The sequence below is a fragment of the Oncorhynchus gorbuscha genome, unplaced genomic scaffold (genome assembly GCF_021184085.1).
Source record: "Oncorhynchus gorbuscha isolate QuinsamMale2020 ecotype Even-year unplaced genomic scaffold, OgorEven_v1.0 Un_scaffold_2468, whole genome shotgun sequence".
Lineage (NCBI taxonomy): Eukaryota > Metazoa > Chordata > Actinopteri > Salmoniformes > Salmonidae > Oncorhynchus > Oncorhynchus gorbuscha.
Window position 1 is genome coordinate 5,414 of NW_025745113.1, and position 25,559 is coordinate 30,972.

A 25,559-nucleotide genomic window follows, 5' to 3' on the forward strand; every position below is an offset into this window, starting at 1 on the left:
CATTTCATGCTATTTAGAGATGAAAGCCAGCCAGTGATGTTGCAATCATACGTGCATTTTAAACCTGTTTGTGGCCAGCTGTCTTCCTGCAACAGTGTATTCTTTCAGGCAGACTATCGCAGATGTGTTGTTTATGCGTGTTTGCCCATAGTCTTCTCATCATAATGTCCTTTAATCTGTGACCAGAGGTGTGTAGGTGAGAGCAGATGTGGTAAGATCTTATGACTGTAGACCAGTTGGAGATGGCTATGGGAGGTGGCTATGGGAGGTGACTATGAGAGGGTGGCTATGAGAGGGTGGCTATGGGAGGGTGGCTATGGGAGGGTGGCTATGGGAGCCAACCTATGGGAGGTTGGCTATAGGTGCTTGCCCCTATACCTCTCATACGGATGTCCTAAAACACTTGATTCTTCAACTGCTGTGTAGGGAATATATTTCCTTGCTGCCACAGATGATGTAGTTGTATGAGCGGGTCTATGCCACAGATGATGTAGTTGTATGAGCGGGTCTATGCCACAGATGATGTAGTTGTATGAGCGGGTCTATGCCACAGATGATGTAGTTGTATGAGCGGGTCTATGCCACAGATGATGTAGTTGTATGAGCGGGTCTATGCCACAGATGATGTAGTTGTATGAGCGGGTCTATGGCCCCGTTTTGGTCCTTCTTTGTTATGGTGTGACTGGTATCCTTACCAATCTGCGTGACTACAACGGTGTTGAACAGTAGCCACTTTGTTCTGACTATCATCTGACTGACGTGTTTGCTTCTCCTCCTGTCCGCCAGAGATCAGCCGTGTACGGAAGGACATGTACAACGACACGCTAAACGGCAGCACAGAGAAGCGGAGCAGTGAGCTCCCAGACGCAGTGGGCCCCATGGTGCAGCTCCAGGAGAAACTATTTGTGCCTGTGAAAGAGTACCCCGATGTGAGTACAATCTTTTTTCTGATTACACACACACATGCACACACACACACATACGAAGATACTCACACACGGGTTATCTCCGTACTGCTGCTAGCAGGGAAATACACACACACACGCACAGGCACGCCTGAAGGACGACCACAAGTCTACGATGAAAAATGTATGTTTGCGTAAAGGCACTTTCCCTAGATGAATATGAATAATATAACTGTGGGTAAACTGGGTGTGGCCTCATTCAGTCTCAGCCTTATTGGATTACCAAATTCTTACAGGTCCTGGTAATCTACTTTCCTCTGCGTTAGAGGGTGGGCCCAATGTCATAGTTATTGATTGGGTTAATAGTTATAGGTGCAGTGGGATTCTGACTGGGCACCGTGTAAACCCCCAGGGGGGGACGGCTACTGTTATTGGCTGACTGGGCACCGTGTAAACCCCAGGGGGGGACGGCTACTGTTATTGGCTGACTGGGCACCGTGTAAACCCCAGGGGGGGGACGGCTACTGTTATTGGCTGACTGGGCACCGTGTAAACCCCAGGGGGACGGCTACTGTTATTGGCTGACTGGGCACCGTGTAAACCCCAGGGGGACGGCTACTGTTATTGGCTGACTGGGCACCGTGTAAACCCCAGGGGGGACGGCTACTGTTATTGGCTGATGGTGCACCGTGTAAACCCCCAGGGGGGCTACTGTTATTGGCTGACTGGGCACCGTGTAAACCCCAGGGGGGGGGGGGGCGGCTACTGTTATTGGCTGACTGGGCACCGTGTAAACCCCAGGGGGGACGGCTACTGTTATTGGCTGACTGGGCACCGTGTAAACCCCGGGGGGGCGGCTACTGTTATTGGCTGACTGGGCACCGTGTAAACCCCAGGGGGGACGGCTACTGTTATTGGCTGACTGGGCACCGTGTAAACCCCAGGGGGGACGGCTACTGTTATTGGCTGACTGGGCACCGTGTAAACCCCAGGGGGGGCGGCGGCTACTGTTATTGGCTGACTGGGCACCGTGTAAACCCCGGGGGGGACGGCTACTGTTATTGGCTGACTGGGCACCGTGTAAACCCCCAGGGGGGACAGCTACTGTTATTGGCTGACTCGGCACCGTGTAAACCCCGGGGGCGGCTACTGTTATTGGCTGACTGGGCACCGTGTAAACCCCAGGGGGACGGCTACTGTTATTGGCTGACTGGGCACCGTGTAAACCCCAGGGGGGACGGCCACTGTTATTGGCTGACTGGGCACCGTGTAAACCCCCAGGGGGGGGGGCTACTGTTATTGGCTGACTGGGCACTGTGTAAACCCCGGGGGGGGGCTACTGTTATTGGCTGACTGGGCACCGTGTAAACCCCAGGGGGAACGGCTACTGTTATTGGCTGACTGGGCACCGTGTAAACCCCAGGGGGGACGGCTACTGTTATTGGCTGACTAGGCACCGTGTAAACCCCAGGGGGGACGGCTACTGTTATTGGCTGACTGGGCACCGTGTAAACCCCAGGGGGACGGCTACTGTTATTGGCTGACTGGGCACCTTGTAAACCCCAGGGGGGGGACGGCTACTGTTATTGGCTGACTGGGCACCGTGTAAACCCCGGGGGGGGGACGGCTACTGTTATTGGCTGACTGGGCACCGTGTAAACCCCGGGGGGGAACGGCTACTGTTATTGGACGGATCCGTCCACATGTGAAGAATAGTCACCGCTAGTTATTGACTTGGGTTTGCATAATGGCACTCACCCAGTACTCTCAGCACTACATTGTTGAAAGATACAGTTTATATCAACCCATAAACTTGCGAAAGTTGCGTTGTTTCGGTATTTAATATATTATTTCTCAACTGCTGTGCTGTTTCTTTACCTCAGTATTATTAGTCATGTCAACATGTCGTGTAAGGAGAAATGAAGAAACAACAGAAATGCATCAGGCAGTGGGCACTAGGCGGAGGATTGCATCATCTACGTAAGTCCCCACGTTGAACTTCCCTCAAACGTGTGCGTCTGTTCTAACTCGCACCTGAAACTATCCGCCTCGTAGTTAACAAATCTTTTAAGCAATCACCCTCAGATCCTGCTCGCCTAAGCCTGGCCCAGGGGGAGCGAGCCGAGCTCCGAGCTGATTGATCCCAATTAACTCGTTCTTCTGAGAGGCTGATTCTTGCGTGGGCAGCATTAATGGAGTTGAGTCATTGGAGGTTTAAAATCACAGCTCCAGTCCGGATTCATCTACTGTATTTCTGCTGAGGTTTTAAGGCTTTTCAAAGGTTGTTTATGCCACCGTTTTTCACCTGGGGGAAAACAGTAGTAGTTAAGTCAGTGTACACAGACCACCCACGATACAGACTGCCTCCTACTGACCACCTACAGGACAAAAACTGGTTGAATCAACTTTGTTTCCACTTCATTTCAACCCCCCAACAAATTCAATGTGATGACATTGAATCAATGTTGAAAACGGGATTGTATTTGCAAAAGTTATAAATGTAAGGGAATTTTCTCTGTTTTTCACCCAACGTTTAACCTAAATCCAATGACATGTTGAATTTGTTGGTTGATTTCACAATGAATTCCTGTTAGTTGAATTCCCGTTAGTTGAATTCCCGGATAGTTGAATTCCCGGATAGTTGAATTCCGGGATAGTTGAATTCCGGGATAGTTAAATTCCGGGATAGTTGAATTCCGGAATAGTTGAATTCCGGGATAGTTGAATTCCGGGATAGTTGAATTCCGGGATAGTTGAATTCCGGGATAGTTGAATTCCCGCTAGTTGAATTCCCGTTAGTTGAATTCCCGTTAGTTGAATTCCCGTTAGTTGAATCCCGTTAGTTGAATCCCATTAGTTGAATTCCCGTTAGTTGAATCCCGTTAGTTGAATCCCGTTAGTTGAATTCCCGTTAATTGAATTCCTGTTAGTTGATAACTCAACCAAACTAGATGTTGACGTCTGTGCTCAGTGGATTTTGTACAGAACTGCTTTTTGTTGTTGTTGTTGCATGTTATGACTTCATAATAGATTGGGAATATGGATGGCTATAGATGGTGTGAGATAATAATGTGTCTCTGCAGTCTGTCTGCCTGTATTGGATGTAGGGGGTGTGAGAAAATGTTGTCGATCTCTTGAGTCTCTCTCTCTCTTTCCCAGTCAGTGTGTCTTGGCCTGCTCTTCTAGTCTCCGGTAAAGGACAGCAGCAGCAGAGTGTGTCGATGCAGGTTGTCCTTTCTGCTCTGAAGGACCGGGAGGATCATTATTACTGAGGATGGGTTCATTAGGAACACTGAGAGATTGTATGAGAAGGCTTCAAATAGCCCCCAGCTGAGAGTGCTGGAGCCGTGTGTGTGTGTGTGTGTGTGTGTGTGTGTGTGTGTGTGTGTGTGTGTGTGTGTGTGTGTGTGTGTGTGTGTGTGTGTGTGTGTGTGTGTGTGTGTGTGTGTGTGTGTGTGTGTGTGTGTGTGTGTGTGTGTGTGTGTGTGTGTGTGTGCGTGGTTTTGCATACATGTTTATCATTACTGATAATTATCATTACTGACAATAAGAGTTGATAGAGTTTGTGACCGGGAGGATCAGTTAAAATGGCGCCGAAGAGGATGGCTGATGTTTTACATGCTCCCAACCAACTGTGCTATTTTGTTTGTTTTTTTGTGTTGTTTGTAACTTATTTTTTAACTTATTTTGTACATAATATTGCTGCTACCAACTCTTATGACCGAAAATAACTTCTGGATTTCAGAACAGCGATTACTCACTTCGAACTGGAAAAAGCTTTTTCCTTTGACAAGTCCGACGAGAAGGATATACTGCTTTCCCGGGAACAGGCCCAAATCCCCGTCATTTGCGTGAAGAAAAGATGGAGGAAAACAAGGCACAGATCGGGCTGCCTTTTGAGAATCCGTAGGCAAACTCCCACTGCCATCCGTTTCTACTGGCTAACGTGCAATCACTGGAAAATTAAATTACGATTATAGTACCAACGGGACATTAAAAACTGTAATATCTTATGTTTCACTGAGTTGTGGCTGAACGACAACACGGATAATATAGAGCTGGCTGTATTTTCCATGCACCGGCAGAAAAGAGAGTCTGGTAAGACTAGGGTTGTCGGTGTGTGTCTATTTGTCAATAACAGCTGTTGTGCAATGTCTAATATAGTTCTCATCTATATTATTCATAGCCGTCTATTTTCCACCACAAACCAATGCTGGCACTAAGACCGCACTCAACCAACTCTGTAAGGCCATAAGCAAACAAGAAAATGCTCATCCAGAAGTGGCACTCCTAGTGGCCAGGGACTTTAATGCAGGCAAACTTAAATCAGTTTTACCAGATTTACCAGCATGTCACATGAGCAACCAGAGGGAAAAAACTCTTCCACCTTTACTCCACACACAGAGATGCATACAAAGCTCTCCACCACCCTCCATTTCGCAAATCTGACCATAATTCTATCCGGCTGATTCCTGCTTACAAGCAAAGACTAAAGCAGGAAGTACCAGTGACTTGCTCAATACAGAAGTGGTCAGATTACGTGGATTCTACTCTACAGGACTGTTTTGCTAGCACAGACTGGAATATGTTCTGGGATTCATCCAATGGCATTGAGGAGTATACCACCTCAGTCATCGGCTTCATCAATAAGTGCATTGACGACGACGTTCCCACAGCGACCGTACGTACATATCCCAACCAGAAGCCATTAATTACAGGCAACATCTGCATCAAGCTAAAGGCTAGAGCTGCCGCTTTCAAGGAGCGGGATACTAATCTGGACGCTTACAAGAATTTCCGTTATGCCCTGAGACGAACCATCAAACAAGCAAACTGTCAATACAGGATTAAGATTGAATCCTACTACAGCGGCTCTGACGCTCTTCGGATGTGGCAGGGCTTGAAAACTATTACAGACTCCAAAGGGAAACCCATACATGAGCTGCCCAGTGACGCGAGCCTGCCAGACGAGCTAAATGCCTTTTATGCTCGCTTCAAGGCAAGCAACACGGAAGCATGTGTGATAACGCTCTCGGTAGCCGATGTGAGCAGGACCTTTAAACAGGGCAACATTCACAAAGCCGCGAGCCCAGACTACCAGGACGTGTACTCAAAGCATGCGCAGGCCAACTGGCAAGTGTCTTCACTGACATTTTCAACCTCTCCCTGATCGAGTCTGTAATACCTACATCAAATCAAATCAAAATCAAATCAAATCAAATTTATTTATATAGCCCTTCGTACATCAGCTGATATCTCAAAGTGCTGTATAGAAACCCAGCCTAAAACCCCAAACAGCAAACAATGCAGGTGTAAAAGCACGGTGGCTAGGAAAAACTCCCTAGAAAGGCCAAAACCTAGGAAGAAACCTAGAGAGGAACCGGGCTATGTGGGGTGGCCAGTCCTCTTCTGGCTGTGCCGGGTAGAGATTATAACAGAACATGACCAAGATGTTCAAATGTTCATAAATGACCAGCATGGTCAAATAATAATAAGGCAGAACAGTTGAAACTGGAGCAGCAGCACAGTCAGGTGGACTGGGGACAGCAAGGAGCCATCATGTCAGGTAGTCCTGGGGCACGGTCCTAGGGCTCAGGTCCTCCGAGAGAGAGAAAGAAAGAGAGAATTAGAGAGAGAGCATATGTGGGGTGGCCAGTCCTCTTCTGGCTGTGCCGGGTGGAGATTATAACAGAACGTGGCCAAGATGTTGAAATGTTCATAAATGACCAGCATGGTTGAATAATAGTAAGGCAGAACAGTTGAAACTGGAGCAGGAGCATGGCCAGGTGGACTGGGGACAGCAAGGAGTCCTCATGTCAGGTAGTCCTGGGACATGGTCCTAGGGCCCAGGCCAGTTGAAACTGGAGCAGCAGCATGGCCAGGTGGACTGGGGACAGCAAGGAGTCATAATAATAATAATAATAATAATATATGCCATTTAGCGGACGCTTTTATCCAAAGCGACTTACAGTCATGTGTGCATACATTCTACGTATGTCATCATGTCAGGTAGTCCTGGGGCATGGTCCTAGGGCTCAGGTCCTCCGAGAGAGAGAAAGAAAGAGAGAAGGAGAGAATTAGAGAACGCACACTTAGATTCACACAGGACACCTGAATAGGACAGGAGTGGTACTCCAGATAAACAAACTGACCCTAGCCCCCCCGACACATAAACTACTGCAGCATAAATAAATACTGGAGGCTGAGACAGGAGGGGTCAGGAGACACTGTGGCCCCATCCGAGGACACCCCCGGACAGGGCCAAACAGGAAGGATATAACCCCACCCACTTTGCCAAAGCACAGCCCCCACACCACTAGAGGGAAATCTTCAACCACCAACTTACCATCCTGAGACAAGGCCGAGTATAGCCCACAAAGATCTCCGACACGGTACAACCCAAGGGCCAAGGGGGGGGGGGGGACCCAGACAGGCCGACCACAACAGTGAATCAACCCACCCAGGTGACGCACCCCCCCCAGGGACGGCACGAGAGAGCCCCAGCAAGCCAGTGACTCAGCCCCCGTAACAGGGTTAGAGGCAGAGAATCCCAGTGGAAAGAGGGGAACCGGCCAGGCAGAGACAGCAAGGGCGGTTCGTTGCTCCAGAGCCTTTCCGTTCACCTTCCCACTCCTGGGCCAGACTACACTCAATCATATGACCCACTGAAGAGATGAGTCTTCAGTAAAGACTTAAAGGTTGAGACCGAGTTTGCGTCTCTGACATGGGTAGGCAGACCGTTCCATAAAAATGGAGCTCTATAGGAGAAAGCCCTGCCTCCAGCTGTTTGCTTAGAAATTCTAGGGACAATTAGGAGGCCTGCGTCTTGTGACCGTAGCGTACGTGTAGGTATGTACATGTTTCAAGCAGACCACCATAGTCCCTGTGCCCAAGGAAGTGAAGGTAACCTGCCTAAATTATTATCACCCTGTAGCACTCACGTCAGTAGCCATGAAGTGCTTTGAAAGGCTGGTCATGGCTCATGAACACCTTTATCTAGAAACCCTAGACCCACTCCAATTTGCATACCACCTCAACAGATCCACAGATGACGCAATCTCAATCGCTCTCGACACTGCCCTTTCCCACCTGGACAAAAGGAACACTTATGTGAGAATGCTGTTCATTGACTACAGCTCAGCGTTCAACACCATAATGCCCACAAAGCTCATCACTAAGTTCAGGGCCTTGGGACTAAACACCTCCCTCTGCAACTGGATCTTGGACTTCCTGGTGGGCCTCCCCCAGGTGGTAAGGGTAGGAAAAAACACGTCTGCCATACTGATCCTCAACACTGGGGCCCCCCAGGGGTGTGTACTTAGTCCCCCTGTACTTCCTGTTCACCCACGATTGCGTGTGGGCTACAAGACCATCGCCAAGCAGCTTGGTGAGAAGGTGACAACAGTTGGTGCGATTATTCGCAGATGGAAGAAACACAGAAAAACTGTCAATCTCCCTCGGCCTGGGGCTCCATGCAAGATCTCACTTCATGGAGTTACAATAATCATGAGAACGGTGAGAAATCAGCCCAGAACTACACGGGAGGATCTTGTCAATGATCTCAAGGTAGCTGGGACCATAGTCACCAAGAAACCAATAGGTAACACACTGCACCGTGAAGGACTGAAATCCTGCAGCGCCTGCAAGGTCCCCCTGCTCAAGAAAGCACACATACATGCCCGTCTGAAGTTTGCCAATGAACATCTGAATGATTCAGAGGACAACTGGGTGAAAGTGTTGTGGTCAGATGAGACCAAAATGGAGCTCTTTGGCATCAACTCAACTCGCCGTGTTTGGAGGAGGAGGAATGCTGCCTATGACCTCAAGAACACCATCCCCACCATCAAACATGGAGGTGGAAACATTATGCTTTGGGGGTGTTTTTCTGCTAAGAGAACAGGACAAATTCACCGCATCAAAGGGACGATGGACGGGGCCAAGTACCGTCAAATCTTGGGTGAGAACCGCCTTCCCTCGGCCAGGGCATTGAAAATGGGTCGTGGATGGGTGTTCCAGCATGACAATGACCCCAAACACACGGCCAAGGCAACAAAGGAGTGGCTCAAGAAGAAGCACAGTAAGGTCCTGGAGTGGCCTAGCCGGTCTCCAGACCTTAATCCCATAGAAAATCTGTGGAGGGAGCTGAAGGTTCGAGTTGCCAAACGTCAGCCTCGAAACCTTAATGACTTGGAGAAGATCTGCAAAGAGGAGTGGGACAAAATCCCTCCTGAGATGTGTGCAAACCTGGTGGCAAACTATGAGAAACATATGACCTCTGTGATTGCCAACAAGGGTTTTGCCACCAAGTACTAAGTCATGTTTTGCAGAGGGGTCAAATATTTATTTCCCTCATTAAAATGCAAATCAGTTTATAACATTTTTGACATGTGTTTTTCTGGATTGTTTTGTTGTTATTCTGTCTCTCACTGTTCAAATAAACCTGCCATTAAAATTATAGACGGATTATTTCTTTGTCAGTGGGCAAACGTACAAAATCAGCAGGGGATCAAATACTTATTTTTCCCCTCACTGTATATAGCTTCGCTATTGTTATTTTATTGTGTTACATTTAATTATTTTTTACTTTTAGTTTATTTGGTAAATATTTTCTTAACTCTTCTTGAACTGCACTGTTGGTTCAGGGCTTGTAAGTAAGCATTTCACAGTAAAGTCTACACTTGTTGTATTCATCGCACGTGACAAATAAAGTTTGCTTTGATTTGATTTTGACCTAGTTGAGAGGTATTTAAAAAAAAAAAAATGTTTACCTTTATTTAACCAGGTAGGCTAGTTGAGAACAAGTTCTCATTTGCAACTGCGACCTGGCCAAGATAAAGCATAGCAGTGTGAAAAGACAACACAGAGTTACACATGGAATAAACAATTAAGTCAATAACACAGTAGAAAAAAATGGGCAGTCTATATACAATGTGTGCAAAAGGCATGAGGAGGTAGGCGAATAATACAATTTTGCAGATTAACACTGGAGTGATAAGTGATCAGATGGTCATGTACAGGTAGAGATATTGGTGTGCAAAAGAGCAGAAAAATAAATAAATAAAAACAGTATAAAACCAGTATGGGAATGAGGTAGGTGAAAATGGGTGGGCTATTTTCCTATAGACTATGTACAGCTGCAGCGATCGGTTAGCTGCTCGGATAGCTGATGTTTGAAGTTGGTGAGGGAGATAAAAGTCTCCAACTTATGAGCAACGTATGAGCAAAGCTTCTTCATTTTAACTCTGGGGAATAAGGAGTACGGGAATATGACATTCTACCATTTGGAGAGTAGTGTTTAGGTTGAGGGTGCAGCACCCCTTTGCTAATTGCAGAGGACCCCCATGTAGGAAACTATTCACTTAAAACTATCAGCTCTATGGCTCTTCATGGAACTGCTTGTGAAGCACTCCAATTCTAGCACCAGGTGGCATGCGAGGGTGGGGGTAGAGAGGGATGGTGCGTGCGTAAATGTAGGGGGGGGGTTACTGAGGGATACCCATTACCTCCACCTGGGGGGGTGATGGTTAAGGGCAGGCATGGGGTGCTACCCTGGTGAGGGAGGAAGGTTAGAGGGAGTAATGGTGGGGTTTAAGGAGGGAGTGGAAGTGTCACAATCAAGGATAGGGTGGGAGAGGTGTTGATGTTTGTATTTATTATGGATCCCCATCTACTCTTCCTGGGGTCCAGCAAAATTAAGGCAATTATACATTTTTTAAAACAAATTAAAATGACAATACATTCATAACAGATTCCACAAAGTAGTAAGTGTGTGCCCTTGATATGAGGGAACCTACCACCGTGTGGGTGGGCAAGTTGATGATGAATGTGTGTGTGAGATGAGTTGGGGGAATTGGGGCAGGGGAGTCGTGGCCTGGTCTGTCTGATAAAGAGAGAAGACATTCTCTCGGGTCTCACCCTCGTCACAGGGACAGGAGAGCAGCGGCACGGAAATGAATTTCCCCCTTCAAACTCCTCGCAGCACTGCTGCCACTGTTTTGGCAGCCCACACCCATTCCAATTTGCTGAACAATGTTATTAGGCAATGAAAGACAGGAATCCAGAAGGGCATTGCCTCACACTGAGTTTTTGTTTTTGTTTGGGTATTTCTCTCTCTCTGTGTGTGTGTGTGTGTGTGTGTGTGTGTGTGTGTGTGTGTGTGTGTGTGTGTGTGTGTGTGTGTGTGTGTGTGTGTGTGTGTGTGTGTGTGTGTGTGTGTGTGTGTGTGTGTGTGTGTGTGTGTGTGTGTGTGTGTGTGTGTGTGTGTGTGTGTGTGTGTGAGAAAGAGGGTGTGTGTGTTGAAAAAGAAAGGGGGAATAGTGTGGTTAATGTATTGTTTTCTAGTGGACTATAAATACATTTCAGGAGTTTGTGGGGACAAAGCTTTTAATTGTGCTCAATACAACAGTGTGAGGTTGAGGGAGAGGGACAGGCAGTGGAAATGAGCTGTTGTCATCAATCATTTGGCTGCTGCGTGTCCTTTTCTGGGTCATGCTCGTCCACAGCAGAGATGAGAGAGAGAGAGACCATCACTGATTTATTAATCATTAGAAGCATGTGTGGCTGGATTCATTCTCCCACAGTCCTCTCATTTGGCCTTGGCCATCCTTCACACACCTCAAGGAGAGAGAGAGACAGGGAAGGAGAGAGACAGGGAGAGAGAGAGGGTGGGGGAAGAGACAGGGAGGGAGGGAGAGACAGGGAGGGAGGGAGAGACAGGGAGGGAGAGAGGGAGGGGGAAGAGACAGGGAGGGAGAGAGGGAGGGGGAAGAGACAGGGAGGGAGGGAGACAGGGAAGGAGAGAGACAGGGAGAGAGAGAGGGTGGGGGAAGAGACAGGGAGGGAGGGAGAGACAGGGAGGGAGAGAGGGAGGAGGAAGAGACAGGGAGGGAGGGAGACAGGGAAGGAGAGAGACAGTGAGAGAGAGAGGGTGGGGGAAGAGACAGGGAGGGAGGGAGAGACAGAGAGGGAGGGGGAAGAGACAGGAAGGGAGGGGGAAGAGACAGGGAGGGAGGGAGGGAGGGGAAGAGACCAGGAGGGAGGGAGACAGGGAAGGAGAGAGACAGGGAGAGAGAGAGGGTGGGGGAAGAGACAGGGAGGGAGAGAGAGAGGGTGGGGGAAGAGACAGGGAGGGAGGGAGAGACAGAGAGGGATGGGGAAGAGACAGGAAGGGAGGGGGAAGAGGGAGGGAGGGAGGGAGGGAGGGAGGGAGGGAGGGAGGGAGGGAGGGAGGGAGGGAGGGAGGGAGGGAGGGGGAGGGGAAGAGACCAGGAGGGAGGGAGACAGGGAAGGAGAGAGACAGGGAGAGAGAGAGGGTGGGGGAAGAGACAGGGAGGGAGAGAGAGAGGGTGGGGGAAGAGACAGGGAGGGAGGGAGAGACAGAGAGGGATGGGGAAGAGACAGGAAGGGAGGGGGAAGAGGGAGGGAGGGAGGGAGGGAGGGAGGGAGGGAGGGAGGGAGGGAGGGAGGGAGGGAGGGAGGGAGGGGGAGGGAGGGAGGGAGGCAGGCAGGCAGGCAGGCAGGCAGGCAGGCAGGCAGGCAGGCAGACAGACAGACAGACAGACAGACAAGAATAGACAGACAGACAGACAGACAAGAATAGACAGACAGACAGACAGACAGACAGACAGACAGACAAGAATAGACAGACAGACAGACAGACAAGAATAGACAGACAGACAGACAGACAGACAGACAGACAGACAGACAGACAGACAGACAGACAGACAGACAGACAGACAGACAGACAGACAGACAAGAATAGACAGACAGACAGACAGACAGACAGACAGACAGACAGACAGACAAGAATAGACAGACAGACAGACAGACAAGAATAGACAGACAGACAGACAGACAAGAATAGACAGACAGACAGACAAGAATAGACAGACAGACAGACAAGAATAGACAGACAAGAATAGAGAGTGGAGATAGGCAATTTGGAAGTGTGTGTGTGCGTGTGCATATGCGCATGTGCTATGTATGTAGTGCGTCTTCCTCTCTCTCCCTATTTGAAGAATAAGCACTCCAGCAGAGAGACAGCATTAGTGGATGTAATTTATCCATCACTCCAGGTGTCTTACTTTTAATTGAGTGACGCAGAGAGACCCAAACTGGACTGGGACTGTAGATTGAGCAGCTGCTTTTTCCAGTGTTTTTTTGTGTGGGGGTGGGCGTGTGTCGTCCCTGCGTAGGTGGTTTATGTGTGTGTGTGTTTGTCCGCACACTTGCTTGTGTGTGAGAGACAGAGGGCTGGGAGGAGTGACCTTGACTTTAAGAGGTCAGTCCTCCCTCCCATTCATGCTGCGTGAGTTCCACTTGAGGTGCAGAGAAGATTGAGAAGTGAGTAAAAGGGTGAGCGAGGAGGAGGAGGGGGGGCGGTCTGTGATTAGGTGAACTATGCCGTATAAATTATCCCCCTCATTATTGTGATGATAAGAAACCAAGCTAGACGCAGGGGAGATAGGAAGGTGCCAGCAACACAGGCGTTGTGGGTCACAAGCATGGCTAATGAAGGGTAATTAGGGTTCATTAGAACATTAGGACTGCTAAGCTGACACACAGCATCATCACCCGGGAGGGGATGAGGCTCACCTCATTCTGTCATCCAAAACACACTGCTCAAACGGATGACGAAATGCCAATATGGCATTCTACTAAATCTATGGTTATGGGGAGGAAAATCCTTCGCTTATGAAGTCAGTTAGAAGATTCGGTAACACTTTATTTGGATAGTTCCATGTACAGTGAGGGCCAAAAGTATTTGGCCAGTGACAAATGTTTTGTTGTTTTTGGTTCCGTACTCCAGTTCTTTGGATCTGAAATGGTACAGTGACTATGAGGTTAAAGTGCAGACTGTCAGCTTTAATTTCAGGGTATTTTCATCCATATCAGGTGAACCGTTTAGAAATTACAGCAGTTTTTGTACATAGTCCCCCCCATTTTAGGGGACCGAAAGTATTTGGACAAATTCACTTATGTGTATTAAAGTAGTCAAAAGTAGTGTTTTGTCCCATACTCCAAGCACACAATGACCATATCAAGCGTGTAACTCTACACACTTGTCGGATGCATTTGCAGTATGTTTTGGTTGTGTTTCAGATTATTTTCTGCCCAATAGAAATGAATGGTAAATCATGTAGTGTCATTTTGGAATCACTTTTATTGTAAATAAGAACAGAATATGTTTCTGAACACCTCTACATTCATCTGGATGCTACCATGATTACAGGTAATCATGGATGAATCGTGAATAACGATGAGTGAGTAAGTTAGAGACACAAAGATCAAACCCCCAAGACATGTTAACCTCTCACCATTACAATAACAGGGGAGGTGAGCATTTTTGGGAGGGTATGATATTTATGCCCCTGCAACTTTCTCATTGAATGTTTTCATAATTTATCTGCAGATAATCGCCAAGAAGCAGCCTTCCAGTATGCAAACTGAATGCATTCATGTGAAGATATGTTTTCAGCGTTTAACCCAACCCCTCTGAGTCCGAGAGCTGCGGAGGGCTGCCATAATCGACGTCCAGGTCATCGGCGCCCGGGGAGCAGTTCTTGTTGGGGTTAACTTCGCCTGGAGCGCTACCGTGGGCATATAACTACGTTGCATGATTTATGGATCGCAAAGGCATATAGGAGATTGACTTTATTTCGGTCAGTTCGACACCTTTTATACACTAGCCCAACGCAAGCTGTAAAACAAAGAACAGCAAATAGCCTATGCGCCCTGAGACTGTAACTGACTATAGGCCTACGAAACAGGCAAAATGAAAGAATAATTCACAATGAAGTGGATTTCATGGGGCGTGTAAATTCACTCACAGGAGACGATGAAGCATCATGCAGCCAACCACAGCGCACAACGATAACGCACAAAGATAACGCGCGTACCAAGAGGCGGGACAGACAGCATTCTGACAAACCGGCAGAGTTTCCCCGTCATTGCTCGCTTTGTGATTGACAAGCACCTGTCCTGCCCAGAGATCACTAGAAGATGCATGTTGTTCATTCTAGCGGGAGAAGGCTATAAGGACTCTTCTGTGACCCGCCAATTGAAACGTTTAAGTGAGAGAAAAAAAGCCTAGTTTAATTAATGAATTGGGAAAGAAAGTTGCTTACGGAAAACCCTGTTTCATGTTCAAACATGCATAAACGATATTTGAAAGGTCAATTATGATAAGGTGAATAATCACACGCACGCTCACCTCTTGAAAGAGCTATCTGGCCTTTCTTCCTGCACGCTCGCCCTCTGGTCCTCCGTAATAATGAAAACAAAAGACAATCCTGCAGAAGGGAATTAGAGCAGAGTGCTATTAGAAGTCACGCAGTAATTCATTTGCCTATTAAAGTAGCTCGTTTATCTTCATAAAACAATGAGATCAGTGGGAGTGTGTGCTGATTGGTCCAGCATGCTCTCGGTTTAAAATGGCCTTAATTACTTTAGGTTTTTTATTGTAGTTGATGGAAAACATACTTAATCTCCACTGCCCAGATTGGATAAATAGGGTGAGTCCTTTAAAAGCAGATATTAGACATTCCATTAGCTTCGATGGATTTTCTCACTCTCCACTTCCCTCTCTCTCTTAGTTTAGGGGGAGGAGTGGAGGTGGGTTGTGTCATTGCTGGGGCCACTGACTCAATCTGTCTCTGTCCTGTTGGCCTCTCCAGCTGGCTACTCTGATCAATACTATGGATGGGGTTTGGAACCACTATTTTACTGCAATGATTTGAACTTACTCCATCCACCGGTCCAGTGTCCCACCCGTCCACCCTAGAAATGTCGGAAATTGTGCATTTGGGCCAAGAGACTCACTTGCTTTATAAACACGCGGACAGTGGACATAAATACAGTATGTGTTTGACCCCAGTGCACCTGCTGTGCGGCCCTGTGTTGGTTCTTTAACGGGAAGAGAAGGCCCAGTGTGATCCTGAGTGAGCTGCAGCTGCCATGCGGATCACTTGACGTCTGACAGAAAAGGTTAAATACAGGAAGTTAAGGCTGGGATGATACCAGTATCACAATCACCCCCCCCCCCCATGGCATAAATGAGAACACAAAGCAGGCCGTTAAAAAACCCGCTGTGTGTCAAATACAGTGTCCTGTGACTGTGGGTGACCACATGTCTTCCTAAAGAGGTTAAATTGTGTGTTTTGTTTCCTTGCCACTTGTACTAACGAGGATTTGCGAAACTGGTATCGTCCCGGCCCTACTGGAAGAGGGACGTGAGGGGTAGGGGGGCACCCTCCACATAGACGATTCCTGTCTGAAGCACACTAACCCTACCAATGCTGATAACCTTCACGCAAATCCCCTCTCTCACCTTGCCAGTCCCTCACCCAGATTTCACATGACAAGATGGGAGATGGGATTCTAATACTGCCCTTTTTTATTCTCCTCGTCTCAAAACACATGCACGCACAGAGAAAACACACACACACACACACACACACACACACACACACACACACACACACACACACACACACACACACACACACACACACACACACACACACACACACACACACACACACACACACACACACACACACACACACGTACACACTACTGTCCTCTCAAAACACATGCACGCGCAGGGAAAGCACACACACACACACACACACACACACACACACACACACACACACACACACACACACACACACACACACACACACACACACACACACACACACACACACACACACACACACACACACACACACACACACACACACACACACACTACTGTCCTCTCAAAACACATGCACGCGCAGGGAAAGCACACACACACACACACACACTACTGTCCTCTCAAAACACATGCACGCGCAGGGAACACAGCACACACACACACACACACACACACACACACACACACACACACACACACACACACACACACACACACACACACACACACACACACACACACACACACACACTACTGTCCTCTCAAAACACATGCACGCGCAGGGAAAACACACACACACACACACACACACACACACACACACACACACACACACACACACACACACACACACACACACACACACACACACACACACACACACACACACACACACACACACACACACTCACACACACACACTACTGTCCTCTCAAAACACATGCACGCGCAGGGAAAACACACACACACACACACACACACACACACACACACACACACACACACACACACACACACACACACACACACACACACACACACACTACTGTCCTCTCAAAACACATGCACGCGCAGGGACACACACACTGTCCTCTCAAAACACATGCACCAGAGAAGCACACACACACACACACACTGTCCTCTCAAAACACATGCACAGCACACACACACACACACACACACACACACACACACACACACACACACACACACACACACACACACACACACACACACACACACACACACTACTGTCCTCTCAAAACACATGCACGCGCAGGGAAAGCACACACACACACACACACACACTACTGTCCTCTCAAAACACATGCACGCGCAGGGAAAGCACACACACACACACACACACACACTACTGTCCTCTCAAAACACATGCACGCGCAGGGAAAGCACACACACACACACACACTACTGTCCTCTCAAAACACATGCACGCGCAGGGAAAGCACACACACAGACACACACACACTACTGCCCTCTCAAAACACATGCACGCGCAGGGAAAACACACACACACAGACACACACACTACTGTCCTCTCAAAACACATGCATGCCAGGGAAAGCACACACACAGAAACACACACACTACTGTCCTCTCAAAACACATGCACGCGCAGGGAAAACACACACACACAGACACACACACTACTGTCCTCTCAAAACACATGCATGCCAGGGAAAGCACACACACAGACACACACACTACTGTCCTCTCAAAACACATGCACGTACAGGGGAAGCACACACACACACACACACAGACACACACACTACTGTCCTCTCAAAACACATGCACGTGCAGGGGAAGCACACACACACACACACACACACAGACAAACACACTACTGTCCTCTCAAAACACATGCACGTGCAGAGAAAGCACACACACACACGGACACACACACACACTACTGTCCTCTCAAAACACATGCACGCGCAGGGAAAGCACACACACACAGACACACACACACCACTGTCCTCTCAAAACACACCACAGCCTCACGATCCCCAATTCCCCACCTCAAAACTACTCGGAGGCATTCATCACTGCCAAATGCATCAAGGTACTCTACTTGGCATGATGGGTTAGGAGACATGGAACACAAAAGCTGGGCAGAGGAGGAGAGGAGAGAGGGATGCTCCTAAAGGAAGGATATCAACATGCAGGTGACAGAGGCAGACCGGAGGGAGACCAGAGGGGGTTGAGAAGTGTTGCTTCGAGTCCCCCTTTCACCTTCGTGCTGTCACTTGCACTTTTTTGTTGTGCCCGGGTTGTGTCACTATGAATAAGTCAGATGCTCTTTCATGACCCGTTTTTTTTTTTTTTTACGGAGGAGGGGGATGTTTGACTATGATAATGCGTTTGGCTTTTCATGCTTTGGAACACCAGAAGGGTTCTGACGGCTCAGATATTTTGTTGAAACGTCGTAGGTAGGGAAAATACAGGGGGGTGGTCCAGTAGATGGTCATCGTGATGTTGAGGTTGATGGTGATCTTCATCATCTTCATGACAGTCAAGGTGTAAGAGAGAGAGAGAGAGAGAGCCTGCCTCGATCTCCTGGCAGCTGCGCCGATGGGTTTCTTCTGAATTGTAGGCTGAAAGGGATGGTTGTTCCGTGACTGGTGTCTCTGTATTGCACCGAACACGGCGGCATCATGGTACAGGGAGACCTGCGTCAAGAGAGAGGAGATAACTCTGGCTTTTTGATTTACCTTCCGAGTGAATTTGAGCTGAGCTGTACTTGTGAAGATGAGGAAGTCCCGTGGTTTCTATGATTGTTCAGGCTCAAAAGGAACACATTTTTTTTTATCCAGGAGACAAGAAAGCGTGATTGACTAGAAGGACACCGCTGACTGAGCGCTCGAGCACCGTCATGCAAAAACCTGTATAGCTCTGGGATGCCAAATCAAAGTGAGATTGTCTTAAATTGCATGGATTATTATGCAGAAAGCTGTCTATGGAGTGACCTGTGTCTCTATGGAGTGACCTGTGTCTCTATGGAGTGACCTGTGTCTCTATGGAGTGACCTGTGTCTCTATGGAGTGACCTGTGTCTCTATGGAGTGACCTGTGTCTCTATGGAGTGACCTGTGTCTCTATGGAGTGACCTGTGTCTCTATGGAGTGACCTGTGTCTCTATGGAGTGACCTGTGTCTCTATGGAGTGACCTGTGTCTCTATGGAGTGACCTGTGTCTCTATGGAGTGACCTGTGTCTCTATGGAGTGACCTGTGTCTCTATGGAGTGACCTGTGTCTCTATGGAGTGACCTGTGTCTCTATGGAGTGACCTGTGTCTCTATGGAGTGACCTGTGTCTCTATGGAGTGACCTGTGTCTCTATGCTGAGATATTGTCTTTGTTATTTCTTCTCGTTGGAGAGTGGTGTGTGTATCGTGTATAGGGACATAGTGCATGGCAGAGCAGCAGAATGTGCCCTTTTCAACCATGCCAGGGGTGCAAACTCCTTACTTTGGCAGCTGACAAACGGCTAAAACAACTGGGCTTTCAGCGAGGTGCTGAAACACACAGAAAGGACAGCATGGGGTCTGCTTATTCTGTACACCTCAGTCCTTTAGAGGTTTGGAGGGTGAAACTGGAAATTCCACAATGTTTGTAGGCATTTCTTGTATATTCTGTACTTTCTTTCGGGTTGGTAGTCAAAGGTAAGCAAATAGATCTTCTGCCGATGGACAGAATTTCCATAGCGAGGGAGAGACGAGAGGAACAGGGGGGAGGGAGAGAGCAAAATTAAAAGAAGGGCAGAGCACACGATAAACATTGCTCTTGCTCATCGCACAGTACACAACTTTGGGCACGAGAGCCGCAGAGCCAGCAGAAAGACAATATACACTGAACAAAAATATGAACGCAACATGTAAAGTGTTGGTCCCATGTTTCATGAGCTGCAATGAAAGATCCCAGAAATTGTCCATACGCACAAGAAACGTGCAATTGGCATGCTGACTGCAGGAATGTCAACCAGAGCTGTTGCCAGATAATTGAATGTTTATTTCTCTATTATAAGCCGCCTCCAACGTTGTTTTAGAGAATTTTCCAGTACGTCCAACCGGCCTCAATCCGCAGACCAGGTGTATGGCGTTGTGACCAACATATTCATATCTGTGTTCCCAGTCATGTGAAATCCATAGATTAGGGCCGAATGAATTTATTTAAATGGACTGATTTCCTTATATGAACTGTAACTCAGTAAAATCTTCCGGACCTCATTTGAATGGATTGTCAATACTTCAAGCACAGCACTTTGATAGCCACAGAGGAGGGAGTAACCATAGTAGTCCATATGTTTCCCACAGCTCTTCGTCACTCACATCCTGTAGTGTCAAGTCGACTCTGATTCAAAACACTGTCAAAGTGAATGTACAGATGTATGATCTTAATTTGATCACCCTGTTGCAGGAAATGTAAAACTTGTGGTGTATTTCAGGTTTAAAAAAATACTTCTCAAGTTATCATTTTCCACTTTTTACAATTCTGACTTGATTTTTCCCCACACGAAAAATGTATCTACCCATTCAAAAATGTCCATTGATTATAATTAAAAACAAATACAATTTTATTTGTCACATGTGCCGAATACAACAGGTGTAGACTTGAACTGTTTTCTTTACTGTTAATTGCTTACTTATGAGTCCTTTCCCAACCATTCAGAGTTCAAAAGTATCAAATGTGCTAATAAAAATAGAAAAGAGTAACACTATAAATAACAATAACGAGGCTATATACAAGGAGTACCGCTCCCGAGTCCACATAATAATTCACATTTCCTGTTGCTGCGGGATTATTTTCCTGCTGTAGCAAACCGGCTCAAATTAAGATCTCACATCTGTTTTGACATGAAGTGATCAGCGGAGATAATGGTGAATGCCAATCTTTTAAAAACATTCATTGTTCTTGCTCTGTTTCGTTTGAATCCAATAGGTCTTGTTGCTATAAACTTGGCCAGTCAGTCAGTCTGTCTCTCTTGTCCTTTAAGGCCCAGGACTTGTCTGTGTGTCAGTCTCAGTCCCAGCTCATCGATATGCAGCAACCCTCATGAGTCTTGACTGACAGGCAGTGTAAAGTCCAGTGAGGAGAGGAGCAGGGAGGAGCTGCTGATCGATGGGCGAAACGATTGCTGAACCTTATCTTGTCAGCGGCGTCTGGTCGCAAGACACTCCCGATATCGGCTGCTTTTCAGCCGCCGCCGAGCGTCATTGTGTAAGAGCGCCAGGCGGGTGATGAGGGCGTGAGATTACAGTGAGGTGGGAGGGTCAAGCGAGGGGCTACCTCGTCTGCATCATCGCCTTGTTCTCTCGTTCTTTCTCTGTGTTTCCACATCCTTGTATCTGATCCCGCTCTCTTCTCAACATGTCAGGGTTGAGATAATCAGTTAACGTTTCCATTACAGATATGTTTCAACTGTCTACTATGTCCTCATACTTATCAATGATAAAGTGTCCTGTTGACGATGTTGAAGAACTGATCTGGTTCTAAGCCCAGGTTCTAATGTGTGTGTGTGTGTGTGTGTGTGTGTGTGTGTGTGTGTGTGTGTGTGTGTGTGTGTGTGTGTGTGTGTGTGTGTGTGTGTGTGTGTGTGTGTGTGTGTGTGTGTGTGTGTGTGTGTGTGTGTGTGTGTGTGTTTCTCTGGCAGTTTAACTTTGTGGGCCGTATCCTGGGACCACGGGGGCTGACAGCCAAGCAGCTGGAGGCAGAGACAGGATGTAAAATCATGGTGCGCGGAAAAGGCTCCATGAGGGACAAGAAGAAGGTAAGGCGAGCTAACACACACACACACACACACACACACACACACACACACACACACACACACACACACACACACACACACACACACACACACACACACACACACACACACACACACACACACACACTCAAACACAACCACACACTTGTTTGGTCTTGGGGACCTAAAATGTATATCAATTTAAAATCCTATTTCCCCTAACCCCTAACCTTAAACCTATCCCTAACTTTAACCTAACTTTAACCCTAATTCTAACCCTTAACCTTAAAATGTCCCCACAAGGGATAATTCTCTGGTTTTACTATCCTTGTGTGGACTTTTGGTGATTTCAGACCACCAGGAGGATGGAAGAACAAAACCACACACACACACACACACACACACACACACACACACACACACACACACACACACACACACACACACACACACACACACACACACACACACACACACACACACACACACACACACACACACACACACACACAGGCACTATAAACTCACCCTCACACACAGATTGCTATTTACAAAGTAAGTAAATCGTTATCGATCATTTCAGCAATTGACCGCCCTAATCTCTTCGTCTTTTCTCAGATGCCTTCCATTGATACAGGCTCTAGTCATTGTGTAAAACTGGTAGAGTGTGTTTCCCTACTGTGTCCATGAGCAGTACTACTATCCTCCAAGGGTGTGTCCACTAGTCTGCAGGGCCGTCTGAAGATCTCAGATATTTCCTCCTATTGGGAAACAACAATCATTCCCCCAAGCTGCACTGTCGCTCTGGGAGGGGCAGGTGTTCAAACATTGTCCTTGGCCTCAGATCTGTGGGGCTGGATGGGCCCCCAGTCCAGCCTGGCCCTGTCCCTGAAATGTGTGATCTTCTAACCCTGGCCCCTGTAGGATGGGAGAGGAGCACTGGGGAGGTGGTCTGGGACCAGGGGCTCCTCTTAGACATACATACGCACAGACACATAGACAAATACACACACACGGACACACACACACACACACACACACACACACACACACACACACACACACACACACACACACACACACACACACACACACACACACACACACACACACACACACACACACACACACACACACACACACACACAGACATTTATTTATTTCCCATCTTTCTTTTTTCGGAGAAAGGTCTGTTTTTTTGTTTCCACTGTATAAGCAGGGCCCTGCCTTCTATTTGGACAAGTGGTGTTAGTGGAGATGGTTATCTGAGCTCTTCCACATAGTCCCAGTGGGGGCGCTGGCAGAAAAAATAAAACAAGTGTCTCTGATATCCATGTTGTGTTCTCCTGCACCCCCCCCTCCACATCTGCTTCAGCTCGCCGTCCTGCAGAAACCCAGCTCTATCTGTATCATATCTCCCACCACAGAGCGGGGCGAGGCTCTCTTTTTAGCCTAACCACTATGGTGTTAGTGATGAACTGTAGGACAGAGTAAATCAAAACTACAGATCTTTCTCGCATCATAAAGCACCGTCAATGACCCCCTCTTGCCCTTCCTCTGTTCGTCCATCTCTCCTGTTCCCAGTCTCTTTCTCTGTCTCCCCCTCCTTCCCTCTCACTTGTTTAGTCTTGTGTCTTTTCTCTCTCTCTCTCTCCATCTCTCTTTCTCTCCATCTCTCTCTCTCTCCATCTCTCTCTCTCTCTCTCTCTCTCTCTCCCTCTCTCTCTCTCTCTCTCTCTCTCTCTCTCTCTCTCTCTCTCTCTCTCTCTCTCTCTCTCTCTCTCTCTCTCTCACCCTCTCACACTCTCTCTCTCTCACTCTCTCTCACTCTCTCTCTCACTCTCTCTCTCACTCTCTCACCCTCTCTCACCCTCTCTCTCTCTCTCTCTCTCTCCCCCCCCCTCTCTGTGACTGAAGGACGTTGTTGTTGCAGTGGTTATCGGGTTCCTCGCTACCCGCACATATTTTATTAGATGACCGAGCAGCGCAGACGCCGGTGTCCTCGTCCTCTGCGTACTGTCTCGTGCCACGTACACACTCCTTAAGTGAAACAAATGCCTGCCGACACAGATTGGGTCTTGTGGAATGCAGAAGGCGGTGTGGAAACACAGCACCACCACAGCAGCCAGCCAATAGATAACCATTGAGCATGAGCGCTCTCACACTAACTCAGCCCTGGAAGTGGAGAGCTTGGTGTAAGGTCAGCCCTGGAAGTGGAGAGCTTGGTGTAAGGTCAGCCCTGGAAGTGGAGAGCTTGGTGTAAGGTCAGCCCTGGAAGTGGAGAGCTTGGTGTAAGGTCAGCCCTGGAAGTGGAGAGCTTGGTGTAAGGTCAGCCCTGGAAGTGGAGAGCTTGGTGTAAGGTCAGCCCTGGAAGTGGAGAGCTTGGTGTAAGGTCAGCCCTGGAAGTGGAGAGCTTGGTGTAAGGTCAGCCCTGGAAGTGGAGAGCTTGGTGTAAGGTCAGCCCTGGAAGTGGAGAGCTTGGTGTAAGGTCAGCCCTGGAAGTGGAGAGCTTGGTGTAAGGTCAGCCCTGGAAGTGGAGAGCTTGGTGTAAGGTCAGCCCTGGAAGTGGAGAGCTTGGTGTAAGGTCAGCCCTGGAAGTGGAGAGCTTGGTGTAAGGTCAGCCCTGGAAGTGGAGAGCTTGGTGTAAGGTCAGCCCTGGAAGTGGAGAGCTTGGTGTAAGGTCAGCCCTGGAAGTGGAGAGCTTGGTGTAAGGTCAGCCCTGGAAGTGGCGTGATGTTTGAGTCAAATGGTGGCACAGCAGGTGGTGTCTACAGCCTTAGAGTGGGCGGGGTCTCAGCAGCGCTGGGCAGTGATTGCCTCAGTGTGACAGACATTAGTGTTCTGTTGTGTGCTCTGATGCTGTGGGAAGGGGGCTCGCCAGGTTAGCTTAATGAATTGTGCGTCCATGACCAGTGGTAATAAAGGTAGCAGACTAGGACGGGGGCCAGATGAGGGCTGCACTGTCTGTCCCTGGCAGCAGTAGTGGCACTGCCGCCTCCTCATCCTTCTGCTGCTCCTGGCACCATAAGCTGGTGAAAAATATCACAGATACATACACCTACTCTAAATGTTCTGTTTACCTCTCGCGCTCGCTCGCGCTTTCTCTCTCGCTCGCTCTCTCGCTCTCTCTCTCGCTCTCGCTCTCTCTCTCTCTCTCTCTCGCTCTCTGCTTTACACACGTACATAAGCACACAAACATAACCAACCACACAGGCCACGGTCCTTACAATAGCGTTCAGACAGACTCTGTCTTCAACTGCCCAAGGCCCTCTGGCTATTACAGTTATTATGACTATCAGAGTGGCTTCACACAGATCTACTCTACTCTAGTCCCATATCCACACTGCCTACTCAACATGCACAGCACATCGCTTCCACAGTTGCTCCCCTTCTCTGAGACACTGTGTGTGTGTGGCTGTGTGTGCGTATCTCTCACTCACTCACTCACTCACTCACTCACTCACTCACTCACTCACTCACTCACTCACTCACTCACACACTCTCTCTCTCTCTCTCTCTCTCTCTCTCTCTCTCTCTCTCTCTCTCTCTCTCTCTCTCTCTCTCTCTCTCTCTCTCTCTCTCTACATCTCTCTGAGAGTCTGGGAATGACTTTCAAAGTTGCTCTGTTAAAGCAACACTGTGCATAGTTTACATACATATCAGTCTTGTTGTTTGTTGCATCAGTAT

The 25,559-nt window shown here is 48.1% G+C and overlaps 1 protein-coding gene across 1 annotated transcript in view; it reads left to right on the forward strand.

The window, feature by feature from the left end:
* Window positions 1-786: 786 nt before the first annotated feature.
* Window positions 787-25,559, forward strand: part of qkib (QKI, KH domain containing, RNA binding b) — a gene marked incomplete at its 5' end in the record, with an annotated part of 48,767 nt that continues 23,994 nt past the window's right edge. The window contains 2 exons of the mRNA XM_046332700.1: window positions 787-929; window positions 21,777-21,893. Of these exons, the coding sequence (XP_046188656.1) occupies window positions 787-929; window positions 21,777-21,893 (260 nt within the window). The remainder of the gene's footprint in view (window positions 930-21,776; window positions 21,894-25,559) is intronic.